The 19,863-nt window shown below is 41.8% G+C and overlaps 1 protein-coding gene across 1 annotated transcript in view; it reads right to left on the bottom strand.

Moving 5' to 3' along the window:
* The window catches only part of angpt2b (angiopoietin 2b), a 246,509-nt gene that overhangs the window by 127,317 nt on the left and 99,329 nt on the right, over positions 1-19,863 (bottom strand). Inside the window, exons 3-4 of the mRNA XM_072548528.1 lie at positions 10,445-10,600; positions 1,165-1,286 (exon numbers count right to left, since the gene is read on the bottom strand). Coding sequence (XP_072404629.1) covers positions 1,165-1,286; positions 10,445-10,600 — 278 coding nt within the window. The remainder of the gene's footprint in view (positions 1-1,164; positions 1,287-10,444; positions 10,601-19,863) is intronic.

Raw genomic sequence — 19,863 nt, forward strand, 5'->3', positions numbered from 1 at the left:
TACTGTTTTAATAACCAAGGACTGTGGTTGCACTTTTTAAGAACAAGTTTCCTGACACTCATTGTCTGTTTCGTTTACAGTGTTGTTTCTTCAAGCAGTGGGGATAAGTCTAATTGCAGATGAGCTGGAGTCAAGTGATAGAAGTGAACTTAGATTCAACTGAGAACAAATAGCTAATTGGGGAACGGTGACCAGATGATGTGACAATTCTTCCTGCCAACAATCATGCAATTGGCTCTCAAGTAGCTGAAAGGCTTGTGGGTATGAATGTTTGTAATCATCAGACCATTGACAAAGAAGGAGTTGTCTTTCTCTCTACAATAAAAATACACCTTTGTTTCCCTCCATCAATTGCTTTAAGCTGAGGTGTTAAACCCTCAAGCCTTTCTTAGTGTGAAGCAGCCTCCCTGTGACTCCTACAAGCGATTATAAGGACCTGGAGATGGAAGGTTGATGAACACCAAGTCGTAATGACCAAAAAGTATCATTTCAGTGTAGCCTGTGGACAGGGACCATTGACCTGCCTTCCCAGTTTTTCTCTCCATCCATCAAACATTGGGTGTTTTTTTCATGTCTGTTTATATGTCTGTCCAGAACAAAGAGCAAAGAACAAAGAAAATTACAGCACAGAAACAGGCCTTCGATACTCTAACTCTTCGTGAATCCAGATCCTCTATCTAAACCTGTCATCTATTTTCTAAGAAAGAACAAACATTTGTGTAGGGGAGTCTCAGTGTAGGGTGGTGTTTTGAGTTTTTAATGAGTAAAATTATCTGTGGACAATTTATAAGTGTCTACCTGTGATTAGAATCTTTTAGTTTGTAATAACAAATGGTGCTTCTAAGTGTAGAAACCTAATCCACTCTTTCTGCCAATCTGTGTTTAAAGGACAGATAAAATGAGTATTTTTGTGTACCTTCATAAAACCTTTATCTTTTGCAATGAGTCTGGGATTAGTGAGACTTCATTTCCAGCATGCAATCCCAGTAAGCTATAACAGCGCCACAAGATCTGTTTGATTTTGGAATCATAGGTAGCACTGAGCTCTGATGAATACATTCGGGAGCTCTTTACTTCTGCCCATTTCAACAGGATGTTTCAACTTGTCTCACAGTTTGAGTCTTTAGCAGCTTCAGTGACAATACCAGCTGCATTTAAACGCACCTGTTCTTTTCATGGAGTTTGGTAATTTCCTGCATCTGCACCATGATTTGTTTCTCCAGTTTGTTTGTTGAAAGCGAATTCTCCAGCAGCTGGATTTCTAGCCGTGATGTTTGATTCAGAACCTTAAAAATAAGTCAAGTTATTCTCGATAATGGAAAGGAACAGTTAGCATTGGAGCCAGCACTTGCTAAACTTTGAGTTGTCAAGCAGTTTAACCTGGAAACCTGCCATAAATGCTGAATATAGACAAATTCTTATTTTACTTTAGGACATAGAACAGTATAGCACATGATGTTGTAACAGAACATGACACCAACTTAAACCAATCCGTTCTGCCTGTCCTTGATCCATATCCCTCCATTCATTGGAGACAGTAAGGACTGCAGATGCTGGAGATCAGAATCAAGAGTGTGTTGCTGGAAAGCACAGCAGGTCAGGCTGCATCTGAGGAGCAGGAGAATCAATGTTTCTGGCCAGAGCCTGATGAAGGGCTTTACCAGCATCACACTCTCAGTCCTTCCATTCTTTGTCTATTATGAGCTTATCTAAAAGTCCCTTCAAAGCCCCTATTGTATCTGCCTCCATCACCACCCCTGTCAGTGCATTCCACACGCCTACCACTCTCTGTGTTAAAAATTTGCCCCTCACATCTCCTTTGAACTTTCCCTCTCTCACCTTAAATGCATGGCCCCTCGTATCTGATCTTCCAACTCTGGGAATAGGATTCTGACTGCCAACCTTATCTCTGCATCTCATAATTTTATAGATTTCTACCACGTCTCCCCTCAGCCTCAGCTGCTCCAGAGAAAACAACTTGGTTTTTTCTAGCCTTTCCTTTTTGCTTATACCCTTTACTCCAGGCAGCATCCTTGTAAACCTCTTCTGCATACTCTCCAAAGCCTCCACATCCTTCCTGTATGGTGGCAACTAGAATTGAACACAATACTCTAAGTGCAGCCTAACCAAGCTGCAATGTGACATCCTGATTCGTGTTCTGAATTTCCCAACTAATGCATGCCATATATCTTTTTAACCACCTTATCTACTTGAGTGGCCACTTTCAAGGAGCTATAGACTTCATCACAGAATGCCTACAGTGCAGAAACAGTCCATTAGGCCCAACAAGTCCACACCAATCCTCTGAAGAGCAACCCACCCCAACCCATTCCCCTACCCTATTACATTGCATTTCCCCTGATTAATGCACCTAAGATTAGATCAGATTAGATTCCCTACAGTATGGAAACAGGCCATTTGGCCCAATAAGTCCACACCGACCCTCTGAAGAGTTACACACCCAGACCTATTCCCCGACCCTATAGTTACCCCTGACTAATGCATCTAACACTATGGGTAATTTAGCATAGGCAATTCACCCAACCTGCACATCTATAGACTATGGGAGGAAACCAGAGCACCCAGAGGAAACCCATGTGGACATGGAAAGAATGTGCAAACTCCGCACAGTCGCCTGAGGTTGGAATTGAACCCAGGTGCCTGCATTGTGAAGCAGCACTACTAACTACTGAGCCACTATACTGCTCCAAGATCTCTCTGTACATCAATGCTGTTCAGGGTCCTGCTATTAACTGTATATTTTTCCTTAACATTTGATTTCCCAAAGAGCAGCATCTCCCACTCACTCGGATTAAACTCCATCTGTCATTTCTCCACCAATGTGATCTATATCCCATTTTATCCTTTGACAACATTCTACAGTATCCACAACTCAACCAATCGTTGTATTGTCTGCAAACTTACTAACGCACCCCTCTACATTTTCAGCCGAGCCATTTATAGATCTCACAAATAGCAGGGGTCCCAGTATGATCACTAAGGAACACCACTGGTCACAGACCTCCTACCTGAATAACAACCTTCCACCGCTACCTGTATTCTACGGGCAAGCCAATTCTGAATCCATGTAGCCAAGTCATGATGGATCCCAGGCGTCTTAAGTTTCTGAATGAGTCTAAATTGAGGAACCTTTTCAAAAGCCTTACTGTAATCCATGTAGACAACTTGCACTGCTCTACCCTTATCGATCACCTTCATCAACTCCTCGAAAAAATCAATTAAGTTAGTAAGACACGACCTGCCTTGCACAAAGTCATACTGACTTTCCATGATTAAGCCATGCTTTTCCAAATGCATGTAAATCCTATCCCTAAGAATTCTCTTCAACAACTTCCCAACCATCAATATGAGATTCAGTGGTCTATAGTTTCCAGGATTATCTCTATTTCCCTTCCTGAACAGGGGAGCAACATTCCAGGACCTCTCCAGTGTCGAGTGAGAATGAAAAGATCTTGATCAAGGGCCCAGCAATCTCCTCTCTTGTCTGTGTCAATAACATGTGGTAGATACCATCGGGCCCTGAGGACTTATCCACGCTAATGCTTTTCAAGAAATCCAACACCACTTCTTCCTTAATCTCAAAATGTCTTAACATATTAGTGAGAAAAAGAGCACCTTCTGCCATACCCTCACTCTAAAAGGTATCTTTTCCATATGGAACATCTTTGCAGCAGAAGATCAAAGACGAACCAGGGAGTCCACAAACAGAGGAAGATCGACACCACTGTCTGGCTTTGAAAATTGATTTGCTGTAAATTTAACAGGGGCTTTATTGGATTAGTATATTGTTATAGAGTGGGAGGTAGATAACAAACCTTTAAGGGAAAGGAGGCTTACAGTTGTAAATAGTTGTTTAATGTTCTCTTTTGCAGTTAAAGAATAAAGCTGTTATTTTGGGTAGTTCTCTGTCACTCATACTTTAACAGATTACAAGGCAGTGTGAGCTTTTCTGTGTGCTTGGTTTAATTAGCAGAAGGGTTTGCCACCGTGTCATAACAATTATCATTAGAGTCTTAATTCCAAACTTTTATTGGATTCAAATCCAGGTCCCCAGAACATTACCAGGTTTCTGGATTAACAGGCCAATGGTAATAGCACTGGGCTACTGCCTCCCCTGTGCTACCTAATTACTAAGTTAGAACAAGTATCAAGCAACCTAACATTTCCTGAGTAGTATCCATGTGAGTTCTGCATATCTGGGCCAGTCTCTGATGCTGAGATTAATTCTGGAGATTTTTGAAGAGGGTTTTGAAGTGCAAATCAACCTAATTCAAAGTTTAAACTTCCTGGGTAATCCCAAAGCATGTGCGGGCACTAGAATTTCTCCAAGATCCCAATGCCCTGCAGCAATCGAAATTCAAATGTTGCTATTCTGGGCATTTGAAGAATTTAGCCAATGTTTGCAGCCGTCATGGACCTAGGTTTTATTTCTGGATTTTGTCACGCATTGTGAGACTGCATTAAAAGAAAAATGTGGACAATCTTCTTTCCCAAAGGGGTTAGTTTGGGTTTAGATCAGATGTAAAAAAAATGTGAAGATCTCAAACCCAAACTCAACTCAGTCATTTTATAAATGGGACATCGGAAGCCAGAGAAGATGCAGCCAATGCAACCCCATGAAATGGATTGGACATTCTAATGCACCATTATAATGCAGCAAGGAGCATCTTATTAACTTCGTTTATAGATTTGACAATAGCGAGGTGGGAGGGGATTGGGGAAGGAAAGCCTATGGTGCTGGGGTAACAATCCTGCTTCTGACTCAGTACCTCAGGGTTCAAGTGCCACCTTGCACTTGATGACCAACCAGATTTAGAATCAAACTGTAACTCCTTCTCGCACAAACCAAGGACAGGCAGTAAGGATGGGACAGAGGGTCAGCCAAGGACAGGCAGTAACAATGGGACAGATGATCAGCCAAGGACAGGCAGTAACATTGCGGCAGATGATCAGCCAAGGACAGGAAGTAACAATGGAACAGATGGTCAGCCAAGAACAGGCAGCACCAATGGGACAGATAATCAGCCAAGGACAGGCAGTAACAGTGGAACAGATTTTCAGCAAAGGACAAGCAGTAACAATGGGACAGATAGTTAGCCAAGGACAGGCAGTAACAATGGGACAGATTTTCAGCGAAGGACAGGCAGTAGCAATGGGACAGATGATCAGCCAAGGACAGGCAGTAACAATGGAACAGATTTTCAGCAAAGGACAGGCAGTAACAATGGGACAGATAGTTAGCCAAGGACAGGCAGTAACAATGGGACAGATAGTTAGCCAAGGACAGGCAGTAACAATGGGACAGATGAAAAGCCAAGGACAGGCAGTAACAATGGGACAGATGAAAAGCCAAGGACAGGCAGTAACAATGGGACAGATGGTCAGCCAAGGACAGGCATTAAGGATGGGACAGATGGTCAGCTAAAGACAGCAGTAAGAATGGGACAGATGGTCAGTCAAGGACAGGCAGTAACAATGGGATAGATGATCAGCCAAGGACAGGCAGTAACAATGGGACGGGTGGTCAGCCAAGGACAGGCAGTAACAATGGGACAGATTTTCAGTCAAGGACAGGCAATAACAATGGGACAGGTGGTCAGCCAAGGACAGGCAGTAACAATGGGATAGATGATCAGCCAAGGACAGGCAGTAACAATGGGATAGATGATCAGCCAAGGACAGGCAGTAACAATGGGATAGATGATCAGCCAAGGACAGGCAGTAACAATGGGACGGGTGGTCAGCCTAGGACAGGCAGTAACAATGGGACGGGTGGTCAACCAAGGACAGGCAGTAACAATGGGGCAAATGGTCAGCCAAGGACAGGCAGTAACAATGGGACGGGTGGTCAACCAAGGACAGGCAGTAACAATGGGACGGGTGGTCAACCAAGGACAGGCAGTAACAATGGGGCAAATGGTCAGCCAAGGACAGGCAGTAACAATGGGACGGGTGGTCAACCAAGGACAGGCAGTAACAATGGGATGGGTGGTCAACCAAGGACAGGCAGTAACAATGGGGCAAATGGTCAGCCAAGGACAGGCAGTAACAATGGGACGGGTGGTCAGCCAAGGACAGGCAGTAACAATGGGACGGGTGGTCAGCCAAGGACAGGCAGTAACAATGGGACGGGTGGTCAGCCAAGGACAGGCAATAACAATGGGACGGGTGGTCAGCCAAGGACAGGCAGTAACAATGGGACGGGTGGTCAGCCAAGTGATAGAAAAAAGACTCGAGCCTCCACAATCACTATCCATAACTCCAGAAAACAACGTGCATGGAAATGTACTTCTTTCCACAGTAACCCAAGTGCTTCTTGGTGACGTGCAGTATGCCAAAACCACAGTCTTAACTTTGGCTGATCGATTTATTGACTATAGTATTGACTATAGTATTGAAACAGACTCTAAATTCTGTTTCAGCCGTAAGACTGAGCCCATGAACTTGCTGGACATTCAGAGAGTCTTCTGGAACTTTTTTAACTGACCTCTCCTCACCACTAACCTGGCAGCTCAAGTGAGGTGAGAGCTGTTTTGTTGAGAAGGTAAATGTCTTATTTTGGGCTATCTGGAGCAGGAATGTTTCATTCTGGTCACTAACACTTAACCTGCGATTGGACACAACCCCTGACTCCTAAATTGAATCCACCTTCCATCCAAGTTGGGGATTATATCCCTCAGTTAGCCACCCTACATCCTAGCTGCTCTGAGGTGTTCTAAGTCATAGAATCTTAGAAGTCATAGCATCCTTAAAGTGTGGAAACAGGTCATTTGGCCCAACAAATCCGTACCATTAAGTTGCCACACAGTCAGCTTGTAAAGCCACACTTTCCAAACAGCATCACACTCAGACTCAGCAGTACTACCCTATCCTTGTAACTCTGCATTTCCAATGGCTAATCTACCAAACCTACACATCCCTTAGCTCTGTGGGCAATTTATCATGGCCAAACCACCTAACCTGATCAGGGAGAAGGTAGGGCCGATCAGGGATAGTGGAGCGAGCTTGTGCGGAGTCTGATCAAATAGGGGAAGCCCTAAATGAGTTTTTGCTTCAGTTTTCACCAAGGAAAGGGAACTTGTTGTAAATGAAAACTTCGAGGAGCTGGGATACAGTCTTGACCAGATCAAGATTGATGAAGTTGATGGGCTAGAAATTTGGAAAACATTAAGATTGATAAGTCCCCAGGGCCAGGCCAGATTTATCCTAGGTTGCTCCAGGAAGTGAGAAAGGGGGTTGCTGATGAGGATATTTGCCTCCTTACTCTCCACGGGAGTCATACCGGAGGATTTGAAGGAGGTGAATGTTGTTCCTCTTTTAAAGAAGGGTAATAGGGACATCTCTGGCAATTACAGACCAGTCAGTCTTACGTCTGTGGTCAGCAAGGTTTTGGAAATAATTCTGAGGGATAGGATTTATGACTATTTAGCAAAGCATAGTGTGATTAAAGGCAGTCAGCATGGCTTTGTGAGGGGCAGGTCATGCCTCACAAATCTTATTGAGTTCTTTGAGGATGTGTCAAGACAGTTCGATGACAGTCAAGCAGTGGATGTGATGTATGTGGACTTCAGCAAGGCACTTGATAAGGTTCCCCAAGATAGGTTTATTCATAAAGTCAGAAGGTGTGGGATACAGGGAGATTTGGCTGTTTAGATTCAGAATTCGCTGGCTGACAGAAGGCAGAGAGTAGTTGTAGATGGAAAGTATTCTGCCTGGAGGTCAGTGTTGAGTGGGGTCCTGCATGGCTCTATTCTTGGGTCTCTGCTCTTTTTAGCTTTTATAAATGACTTGGATGAGGAGGTTGAGGGGTGGGTTAGTAAATTTGCAGATGACACAAAGGTTGGAGGTGTCGTTGATAATATAGAGGGCTACTGCAGGCTGCAGTGTGACATAGACAGGATGCAAAGCTGGCTGAGAAATGGCAGATGGAGTTCAACCTGGATAAATGCAAAGTGATGCATTTTGGAGGGTTGAACTTCAATGTTGAATATATGATTAAAGACAGGATTCTTGGCAGTGTGGAGGAACAGAGTGTACAAGTACATAGATCCCTTAAAGTTGCCACCCAAGTGGATAATGTTGTTAAGAAAGCATATGGTGTTCTGGCTTTCATTAACAGGAGGATTGGGTTTTTAAGAGCTGTGAGGTTTTGCTGCAGCTCTATAAGTTCCTGGTGAGACCACACTTGGAATGTTGTGTCCAGTTCTGGTTGTCCTACTATAGGAAAGATACAGAGGTTTTGGAGAGGGTGCAAAGAAGGTTTAGAACATGCTGCCTGACTGGAGGGCTTGCTTTATGAAGAAAGGTTGAATAATCTCAGACTTTTCTCTCTGGAGAGAAGGAGGAAGAGAGGAGACCTGATCAAGGTGTATAAAATAATGAGTGGAATAGATAGTGTCAATAGCCAGAGACTTTTCCCCAGGGCAGGATTGACTGGTACGAGAAGTCATATTTTGAAGATAGTAGGAGGAAGGTATAAAGGAGACGTCTGAGGTAGGTTCTTTACGCAGACAGTTATGGTGGTGGAAGCAGAGTCATTGGGGACATTTAAGCAACTGCAAGACATGCACATAGATAGCAGTGAGTTGAGGGGTACGTGGGTTAAGTTACTATATTTTATGTTAGGACTAAACCTCAGCACAACATCGTGGGTCAAAGGGCTGTACTTTTCTATATTCTATGTTCTAACCTGCAGATCTTTGACGGTGGGAGGAAACCGTAGCAGAGAAAACCAAGCAGACACAGGGAGGATGTGTAAACTCCACAAGGGCACCCAAGGCAGTCACCCAAGACTGGAATTAAACCTGGGTTCCTGCCACTGTAAGGCAGCAGTGCAAACCACTGAGCTACCATGCCGCCTGAACTGGAAGCCTGAATTGTCAATCACATTTACTTCCCAGAGCTTATCCTATCACAACAGTAATGTGGTTGTGGGATTATTCTTCCTGGATTCTCAGGTTTCCTAACCAAAAGTTTGCACTTTGATCTCTGAGGACCCATCCCTGACAATGTCAAGACCAATAACTGCTTACATTCTTTATAATGGGTGACACTGCAGTGTCTGTTATCAGAACTCCCATTTGCTATTGTGGCCCAAGTGCCACTTTTCCCCATCTAATTTTGCATAGAAAAGTTTTACATTCATCTGACGATGGAAGAATTTACTGTTTGATTCTGCATTTTATGACCTGAATTTACTTCAGCCAATGAAATATAGTTAAAGCTGCCTTGTAGGCAAATATACAGCAAATAGGTTAGGTACAGTTGGACTCCATAACCAATGACTATAATTAGCTGGAAGTATGCAACATATATAATCTTAACATTTATTTTCTTTGTTTCAGTGGTATTTACTGAAGGATAAAAGCAAGTGGAATGCCCTTTCTTGTGCCCCTTAAAGCCCTTTGAACTTTTGCTCCTGCTTCGTGTAGTGCTATGCCAACCTAAGATTCCCAGTCTACTCCCCACTCTCAATGGGCTCTCCTCTATCAACCAGATTCTCTCAAGTTAGTGTGTTTCATTTCAGAGAAAACTTATACTTTGTCCATAGAATCATTTTGAAACATTTCTCTTATTTCCTGAAATTAATTGAACCAACATCTTTCAGCATTGGTCTATCAGACGCAGATAAAAATTAAACAGAATTCCTTGAGTGTAAACAAATGTAATTGTGACCCATTTTTCTTTGGCAGTGCCATGTTTGGGGCCTCTATACATAATAACATACGTCAGACCATGATCATTTACAAAGACACGGTTCTGAGGAGGTTTCAGACTGTGTAACCCGAAGATTCTTTAACATATGCATAAAATGAAAACCAGAAAACCATTAATCTAACGAAGGACTATAATTAGCTGTGATTACGTAACATGGAAAGTAAATGGGAGTTTCCTGAAAAGATAAATGGCAGTCAGAAGTGCAGAACTCAGCAAACTAATGGTGTTACACAGAAGGTAAATATTCACTTGGAGTATGTTTCACATTAAATAAATTGTTGTGTGAACTGGAGGCAATAGAAAATGAACAGTCTTTCACTCAAAATAAACAGTAGTCAGTGTGTGTTACACAAGGAGTAATTGCAGGAAGGAATATGCTATAATGAGATCTGCAATGCAAATCTTTTCCATTTTATAACCTCGATCTGGGCATCTCGCAATGGACGCTTTGGTTGGGAGACTTCAAATAAAGATACCTATATTCAAAACAGCTGCAGATTCAATGCAAGAACAGCAGCAAAATCCAAACTGGGCTAAAAACCTGCTCCAATTCAAGCTAGGGAATAATTTGTTCTTTCTCCAAATTCAGCTAACTCTTTTGCAAAAAATACATGAATGTTTGCCAGGCAATTAGCTTTGAAAAACAGATTATTGCGAGAAGGTGACTGTATCTCATTAATGCTACTTGGATAAGTGAATGGATTACCTGTGTTTCCACATCAGTGAGCTTGCGAGTTTGTTCTGCAGTTTGAGTCAGGAGATTAGTCCCTATTTCCAACATGGCTGCAGTCTGGTTCTGCACCGCATTTCGCTGGATCTCTACTATCTCAGTCTTCACGCTGTCCTGAATATAATTTTCAAGCTGCAATGAAATGATATAAACCAGTTTATAGGAGCTGTGTGGCAACTCGGTATATTTAAAGAAAAATGCATCCAACTTTCAAGTTGCAATGCAATAGAAAAAAAAATCATTTTGAGAAGTTTATTGGGTCTACTGGTGCTGAAGAGAAAGTCTACAGCATCACCAGTATGATTTTATATACCATCTTTAATGCACAAAAAAGATCGCTGACTTTTCACTGGAACATTATCAATCAGAATTTGCTACCGTGCCCTATAAGGCAACGTTAGGCCAGATAACTAAACCTTTGCTCAGAGATAGGCTTTATGGTGCAAGTTAAAGCATTAAGGAGATCAAAGAGGTTCAGACAGTTAAGGAGGTAATTCCAGAGGTTAGATCTTATGCAGCTGTAGGAGTGTAGATATCTAAGAAGGATTTAGAACATAGAACATAGAACAATACAGCGCAGTACAGGCCCTTCGGCCCTCGATGTTGCGCCGATCAAAGCCCACCTAACCTACACTAACCTCCATATACCTATCCAATGCCCGCTTAAATACCCATAAAGAGGGAGAGTCCACTACTGCTACTGGCAGGGCATTCCATGATCTTACGACTCGCTGAGTGAAGAACCTACCCCTAACATCAGTCCTATATCTACCCCCCCTAGGACTGGCAGAGCTTTCTTCTTTCCAAGTAAGAGTCACATTATCAGATGCTCTTATTTTGATGAGGGATTTTCACCTTTGAGGCCTCTTTCAAAGAGACGGCATTGATGTCAAAGTTGTTTCAAATCAGGAATCCCAGCATTCGCATTTCTTACAAAGAACTGAGGAATGAATTTCCATGGGCAGTTCTCCAAATCAATTGCTGCACCTTCAGCAGAAGAGAGCCCGTAATCCCCAGGATAGGCGCATGCATGCAGCGTTTTTTTGTTATTTCTACAGAGTTCTGATGAACTAATGATGAGTTAGATTAGATACCCTACAGGATGGAAACAGGCCCTTCGGCCCAACAAGTCCACACCGACCCTCCAAAGAGCAACCCACCAAGACCCATTCCCCTACATGAGATATACACCTGACTAATGTCCCTAATGCTATGGGCAATTTAGCATGGACAATTCACCTGGCCTACACATCTTTGGATTGTGGGAGGAAACTGGAACACCTAGGGGAAACCCATGCAGACACAGGGAGAATATGCAAACTCCACACAGGCATCACCCGAGGCAGGAATAGTGCCCGGGTCCCTGGTGCTGTGAAGCAGCAGTGCTAACCACTGAGCCACCGTGGAGTAGTTAGTGGAGTACTGAGGCAGAATGTTGTCCCTTAATTCCTAAAGGATCTTCCAATGCCCTGCCATAATGGCAGCATGCTCTGCTTCTTCATGATGTTACTGTCTTGTACTGTATTTAAGTAGTGGACAGGAAGTATTTCTGTTGGAAGTTCCTTCCCTCTATTATGTAAATAATTTCTATTTCTTACACCATTAGTTTGATTTTAATTTGAACATTTTACTTTAAGACAATGAGTGCACATTTTATTTTGTGTTTCAAGCTCAATAATCAGATATCTAATTAAATAATTTTATTGACTATTTTCCATTAAAAACTTCATAACAATGATAATTTGCTGTGCTTTGCTTTACTTCCAGTTGACATGGCAGCATTTCCACTGTGGCATTTCAGATATTCTCAGTGTAAGAGAGGGAAACAAGATGAAGCTGCTGGAAACCATTGATGGGAATGAGAGTACAATCAGTGGAACAGCAGATACTTTTTTATATGTCCCTCGCGAAACTTAATTTCTAAAATTCATAGGAATTGATAGCTCATTTTGGAGAGCACCCAGCTCTATTTCACTACAAGGAAACAAAATCAGACACAGGACAAAAATAAAACAGGCTGCCAGTTCACCACGAGTCTGCTTTATGTTTTTGACGGACACCACTTTCACCCCTACAACCTGTTTAAGAGTCAGCCAGATGTTAGGAGAGTTTATAAAGGGATTTTGAAACCAGTAAATAAATTACTTTGGTCTGTTTATTTGGCAAAATTGATAGCCATTAAGGACATTTTTCATATTCATCCAAATCTGTTTATAACATGCACAAAAATGTGAAGGAATTCTGAAGTTACTGAGTGAAAATGTCTTGTCCTGTAAACAGGAAGTCAATTGTCCTCCAAGCTGCGCAGCTTGTGGTAAGTTGGCAATAAAAAAACCAATTGGGAATGGAGTTGTTCCGATGACAAGATGCAAGCCTGCCTTGGCACTTGAAATATTGTGGCGTGTATGGGGTCCGATGAAGTATAAGAATCAGGAATTGCACAAGAAATGTCAGGCAATCAAGTAACAAGAGTTGGCTGATTAACATATATTTGTTGACTTGGCAACTTTTATGTTTATCAGGTCTGTTTATCAGGTTGACGAAGAGTTCTGAATTTTGAGTCTCTATTCTCCTTTTAATATACCACAGTATGTAGAGTATGTTCTTCCTGCTTCTTCACACTCCACAAACTATCCAGCTATGATATCATGTCAATGCAACATAAATTATCATCCCTATAACTGTTTATATTGCTGCACAAAATGGTTATATACATCAGCCTACTTGATGCACAGAATAATTTCATTTCTTGCATGTACTCAGGTGTTTAAAATTGTTCTGATATGACAGGATTATGGTGGGGTGAGAGCGGCATAGGAGTTGTATCCAAACTCTGCCCATGGAATGAAGGTCTCCCTTAGAGTTCAGGCACTCTGAACAAAGTTGAAAGAATCCCCCTTCCTGATGTGACAGATGTGGGCAGATCATTCCATAATTCTTTGCTAATGAGCAGTCTCATTCAAATGAGACCTGAGGACTACTTTGGGGGAAGATAATGATGTCGTAGAATTTGTTCTTTTGGGATAGTTTTGAAAGAATGTTCCTTAGCCATTACTGATGGAGTGGTGTCTGACCTACACTACATTTGAGTTGCAACATACATAATGGCCTCTGGGCATTGAGCGTAAAGAAGAAACGTTGATTATAGACACCAGAATGACTCGCCGGAAGGAATATTCATTTTTTGTTATGTTTTTAATCTATGTTTTCACGGGTGCTAGTGTCATTAGTTAGGCTAGCATTGCAACCCTAATTGCCCTTGAGTGAGTGATGGAGAACCACCTTCTTGAAATGTGGTTGTCCATCTGGTGAAAGTATATCCATAGTGTGGTCTGAATGTATCTGCTTTCACAACGTTTCACAAACAAAGCTGAGAAAACAATTTGATGACAAGAGTTGGAGTGAACCAAGAAAATTCATAGCATGGGATAGTGAAAAATTCTGCACCTTGTTTCTGAATTCTTCAGTACTATTTATGAACTTTATAGCTGTTCAGTTGGGTCACTCAATTGTTCCAAATAAGAAGAGTTGTCATGGAAACTTGTATATAACTAGTCATCTTGCTTTTGGCAGTGATTGAAATATGTAATCAATTTCACCTTCATTTTCCTTCATTATCCCTTCGTTTCAGACCATGTTAGGGGTTGCACTATCGAACGATATTTCATGTCAAGATGAGAATCAGAGTCCCAAAGCTATCATGGGCACCTTGACTCTTTTTGTTTGAAACAAAGAGGACCTACTGCCAAAGGTGACTACAGTTGTAAATCTAATGGTTGCCTTGAAGGAAATATTGCCCCTGAAGGTGTCAAGGGAAATTCAAATAGTAACTTATCAAAACTAGAGAGGAAAATCAAAACAAAGGAGACTGTGACCCCCTGTGGCTAGGAATCCTGAGGAAGGGTAATTGATCCATAACGTTAACTCTGATTCCTCTCCACAGATGCTCTCAGACCCGCTGGAGCAATTTCTGTTGGTTGCAAATGTTTATACTTTCTTGTTTCAAGAAAACACAGGAACACAGGTTAATAGTCAATTTCAATCCTGGTCTGTGCATGTTAGTGGCCTTGCATACTTTGAAATGCACAGCTTTAGGACAATCATCGAACACCCTTGCATTACAGGAAAAAATAAAATTTCTACATCTGACATTAAGTGCAGCAACTAGCCATTGTTCAAAGAAACCAAGGCAAAAGAATTTCAGCTATCTTGCAAAGCCAGGCATCTTGAAATCAGCAGCTCACCTATCAGCATCTATGCTACTGGCATTATCCATTATTGCAACATTACATTCAACTTATTGTCAACTGTTCATAAAACTGAGAAACTGGACTGAATACCTTCTCTCATTTAAAACTTATTTTGAGCTCACCCAGAGTCATAGCAGCATGGAAGCAGACCCTTCAGTCCAACTTGTCCATGCTGACCATGTTGCCTAAACTGAACTTGTCCTGTTTGCCTGAAATTTTGACCGCTTACCATTTTAATTCTCCAGTGCATTCCCACTCTGACCCTTCTGTCTTTGGTCTTGAGGACTGGGTCCAAAGATGCCCACAAATGATTAAGGAAGAGCCCCTCTTGACAAATTTCAGCAGAGTTTAATCAGATCAGATCATAACCACTGCTCCTAATGTTTCAGAAAATAGTAGTTCAGTTGTTGTCATTTACTGATCCTTTTGGAATCAGTCTTTTGTCTCTTTACTTGTCTGTTTTCCATCCCTATTTTTTGACTTGTGCCATTAATATTCCAGTTGATAAACTTTTCATGCATATATTCCAACATGGACTTTTTTTTGTTTCTTCCTCATCTCCCAGTCATTCCTCACCTCTATTTTTGCCGATAACCTGCTGCACCTCTAAACTCTTCAAGTTCCCAGTGAAAGATCTGTGCCATTTAAAAAGTGGAGTTGCAGGTAGATAGGATAGTGAACGCGGCATTTGGTATGCTTTCTTTTCTTGGTCAGAATATTGAGTACAGGGGTTGGGAGGTCATGTTGTGGCTGTACAGGACATTGGTTAGGCCACTGTTGGAATATTGCATGCAATTCTGGTCTCCTTCCCATTGGAAAGATGTTGTGAAACTTGAAAGAGTTCAGAAAAGATTTACAAGGATGTTGCCAGGGTTGGAGGATTTGAGCTATAGGGAGAGGCTGAATAGGCTCGGGCTGTTTTGCTGGAACGTCGGAGGCTGAGGGGTGACCTTATAGAGATTTACAAAATCATGAGGGGCATGGATAGGATAATAGACAAAGTCTTGTCCCTGGGGTCGGGGAGTCCAGAACTAGAGGGCATAGGTTTAGGGTGAGAGGGGAAAGATATAAAAGAGGCCTATGGGGCAACTTTTCACGCAGAGGGTGGAACGTGTATGGAATGAGCTGCCAGAGGAAGTGGTGAAGGCTGGTACAATTGCAACATTTAAGAGGCATTTGGATGGGTAAATGAATAGGAAGGGTTTAGAGGGATATGGGCCGGGTGCCGGCAGGTGGGACTAGATTGGATTGGGATATCTGGTCAGCATGGACAGGTTGGACCGAAGGGTCTGTTTCCATGCTGTGCATCTCTATGACTCTATGACTCTATGTTGACTTGGTTTCTCTTTCTGCAGATGTTGCTGATCTGAGGCGCACCATATTGTGAGTTTTTTCCCAAGTCAGGATACCCCAAATGCCCTCAATTCACCTCACGTTTCTGTGTTGTAGGATTAGATGAAATAATGGTTTCTGAACGAAGCACAGAGGTCTGCTCATGCCCAGATCTCATGCAGAGTGCATTTCAAGCGTTGCATAAATGAATGGATCTCATGCACTTCAACACCTTCCTTGTCCAAATTCATCAAAAAGAGTGAATAGTAAGAGGTTTCAACACAGAATGAGATATTATACATTTACAGGAAGTTTTGGAAAATGACCACAGTTTTAAGCAGTGGCAAAGCAGTAAACTCGGTCGAAAATAAACAGCTGGAATTTGCAACTGGTTTTCTTGAATGAGGCTACTGAGCATTCAGAGTCCTGTGAAGATCTTGCTACCAGATTCTGGGCACTGGACGTAATTTAAATCGTTCTGAATGCCTTAATGGTATAAATGTGCAGCAGATACTAACTCTGAACACAAAGGTTTCCAGGCTACTTTATTAAGAGCACTGCACATGAGATGCTGTCAGCACCCTCTATGACAGTCCCAGCACCCAAAGTTCAGTGTCTGACTGGGGCTGAAGATTACATTAACCAGTCTAAAAAGGCAACATTCGATTGGACATAAAGCAGAAATTACTGTAGTTTCAATCTCCCTCACAGAGAGTCAAAGCTAACAGAAAACATGCGATAGCGGTCATTTTAAATTGTTCTAACAACAGGTGGGGATCTTAGTCAATTGGGGAACAAACAAAATTCTTTCGATTGGAATTGGACACATTCACATCTCTCCATGGTTTACAAACTCTGAGAACTGAGCTGGTGAAGTAAAACTCAAAGATGCTGAAAACATTCAGCACGTTCATCGGTACCACAACCAGGCTACAATAACTCCTTAATAGGAAATGAAAAGTATCACTATGTTTGTCCTCCTAGTTAATGTTGTGATATCATTTGTGCTTCCCACATTCCAGTGTGTCATACTGTCTGAGCAAATGATGTGGTTAAATTCAGAGATGATTAATTTTTCAGGAAAGGTTCGTTCACACCCTCATCCTGATTAAAATATTCCTTCATCTTTAGAGTACTTCTTTTGTGATATGACTTACATTGGAGGCTGCCATAAAAGAAATGGCAGGATTTCTTCAAGTACTTTCACCTTCTGTAAGTTGCTTTAGAAAAATTGTAGTATCACAGAATATTACTTCCACAGCATAATTTACCGAGCTAAAAGAAAACAGACTTTTGGTATAACATGTTGATTGTACACTTCAGACAGTAATGACTAGTTGCTTCAGGATATAAAACAAAACCAGATTATTTGATCCATCAAACTACAGCCACAGTGGAGATTTTGTCCTCAGACGTCTACTTTCTTATCCTACTCTTCAGTATATTCCCTTTAGAACATAAGGTATTGCCTGGATCAAAATTTATATTCTGTTTCCACACTGCATATTGTCTTAAAATTTAAAATTGTCGTGGCACAGATGAAAAGAGAAGCAATTTGTTTGAATCTCTCTTCTTTTGCATTGTTCAGAGATTCTGTGGAGGTGGAAAGAGGTCATGGGACAGGAAGTGAGCCTGTACCGCCACTTCTCAACTCCAAAGAAATACTTTAAATGGTTTTGGATGCTCCTGGTCACACATCTTATGTTCTGGATTGCAGAGTATTCGCTGATTCAGGTCAGAGGTGCTGGAAGAAACAAAGTGCTGTGGTCCATCCATGACTCTCTACCAAATGGGGTGTCTGCAGGTCATCTGAGGTCACTTAAAGTGAGGCACATCCTGCCATTTTCTAAATGGCTAGACTCATGAGAAGGTTGCAATTTGCTTGGTTCCACATCACTGTTCACCCCAAAGGAAAATCTAGAACTCCAAAGTCCAACAGAAGATGCTGATCTGAGACGCCTGTATGGCTTTGCCCCATTATTAGTAAATCCTTGTACCATGGGGACCAGGCTGCATCAAATTTCAAGTCAGGTTATCTCAGTAATCCTTGGTTGCATTTTGGGTTTACTAGAATAACATGGGGGAATGGTAGTGATGGCCGGGGAGTGGTGGAAGGATGCACAGGAATTGAACTGCATTCCAAGGTCCTTCAGTTGAAAGAGTTCAACCTTACTTCTCTGTGTCTTCTTTCTTATTAGTCTCCTTATTCCAAAGTGTGTCGCTTGGTATTGGAACTGTTCATCATCAAAGATGTGACACAATGTGGCATCTTGTAAAAGAGGCAAACATTATTGTAATTCCAGTCAGTGCGTAAGGAAGAAAACCTAGCACTGTTCTGGTTTGGAAAAGTGAGCTGACTTCAAAAAAGGGACAAATATTAAAAGTAAAGAATTCAAACATCTCAAAGTATAAGAAAACAGAACCAGGAAAGATCAAAAAGAAGACAACAGTACAAAAAGAAGACTGAGACAACCTGTAACAGTAAAGGGTCAGCAGTTAACATGAGACAAATAAGTGCCTTTTACTTTTGAGGTACCAATAATATATTCGGTCTGTTGCAGAGGGTGAGTGGGGGAAAGTTTAATATACCCAAAAATGTTTGGCTGGATGTGATTATGACATTATGTTCTAACTCAGAGGTTCAAATGACATCATTAGTCATTAACAACAAGATTTCCTGTGACACTTCCCATTTTTACTCAAAGGGATGTGTTATGGGTAATGTTGAGACACGATCGTGGAAATTGGTTCAATAAGTTAGAAGTGACTTTATTGCCAGCAGGACTGTGGTCTGTAACTACTAGAGGAAATAATAAGCTTATCACACTGCTTCCGATGACATAATGTATTTGTAGTACAAGCTTAGAAGATGAAATCATTTGCACTTTACTGAATATCCAATAGGTAATTTTTTTAAATTTAGAGAATGTATTTATTTGGAGACATGAGGGATGTTATCTGAAGTCACTACAAATTCCTACCAAGTAAAATTGGAGCTGGCATTTACTGAATAAGTGGGAGAATGGGGGAGAAATTATTGCTGCTAAGCAGTTAGCTTGCTGTTATTTCATGAATGTTGATCCCGGTTCCCAACCATTCATCTCTTCCCTCCTGCATTTTTACAAATGGCCGGGTCGGCATTGTATCTGAATTCCTGCCATTGCTGTGTTGTTTTTGCTCTGTCTACATTCCTTCAACTCATGTAAGGTGAACTGAAGATTAATCTACAGTCAATACCAACATTAATGAGGCTGATGACATACATTGGAGCTGAAAATGTGTTGCTGGAAAAGCGCAGCAGGTCAGGCAGCATCCAAGGAACAGGAGAATCGATATTTCGGGCATGAGCCCTTCTTCAGTAATTCAGGAGCCCTGAAGAAGGGCTCATGCCTGAACCGTTGATTCTCCTGTTCCTTGGATGCTGCCTGACCTGCTGCGCTTTTCCAGCAACACATTTTCAGCTCTGATCTCCAGCATCTGCAGTCCTCACTTTCTCTGAGAAGATTTTAACCTACTGCGAATCTTCTTACAAGGATGCCTTCCTTGAAGAAGCTCTATTCCTCCCTCTACAAGGTTCCTGAAGAAGGGCTCATGCCCGAAACATTGATTCTCCTGCTCCTTGGGTGCTGCCTGACCTGCTGCGCTTTTCCAGCAACACATTTTCAGCTCTGATGACATACATTCACCATTTGCAATTGTTTGCAGTTACAAATGAGCAATCCAAGATTATGAGGCAAAATTATCCATCCTTCAAGACCAGTCATCAACAGACAGGTCAGCAATCCCACATGTCAGCTGACTGACTTGGTTACT

The sequence above is a fragment of the Chiloscyllium punctatum genome, chromosome 27 (assembly GCF_047496795.1).
Source record: "Chiloscyllium punctatum isolate Juve2018m chromosome 27, sChiPun1.3, whole genome shotgun sequence".
Taxonomy (NCBI): Eukaryota; Metazoa; Chordata; class Chondrichthyes; order Orectolobiformes; family Hemiscylliidae; genus Chiloscyllium; species Chiloscyllium punctatum.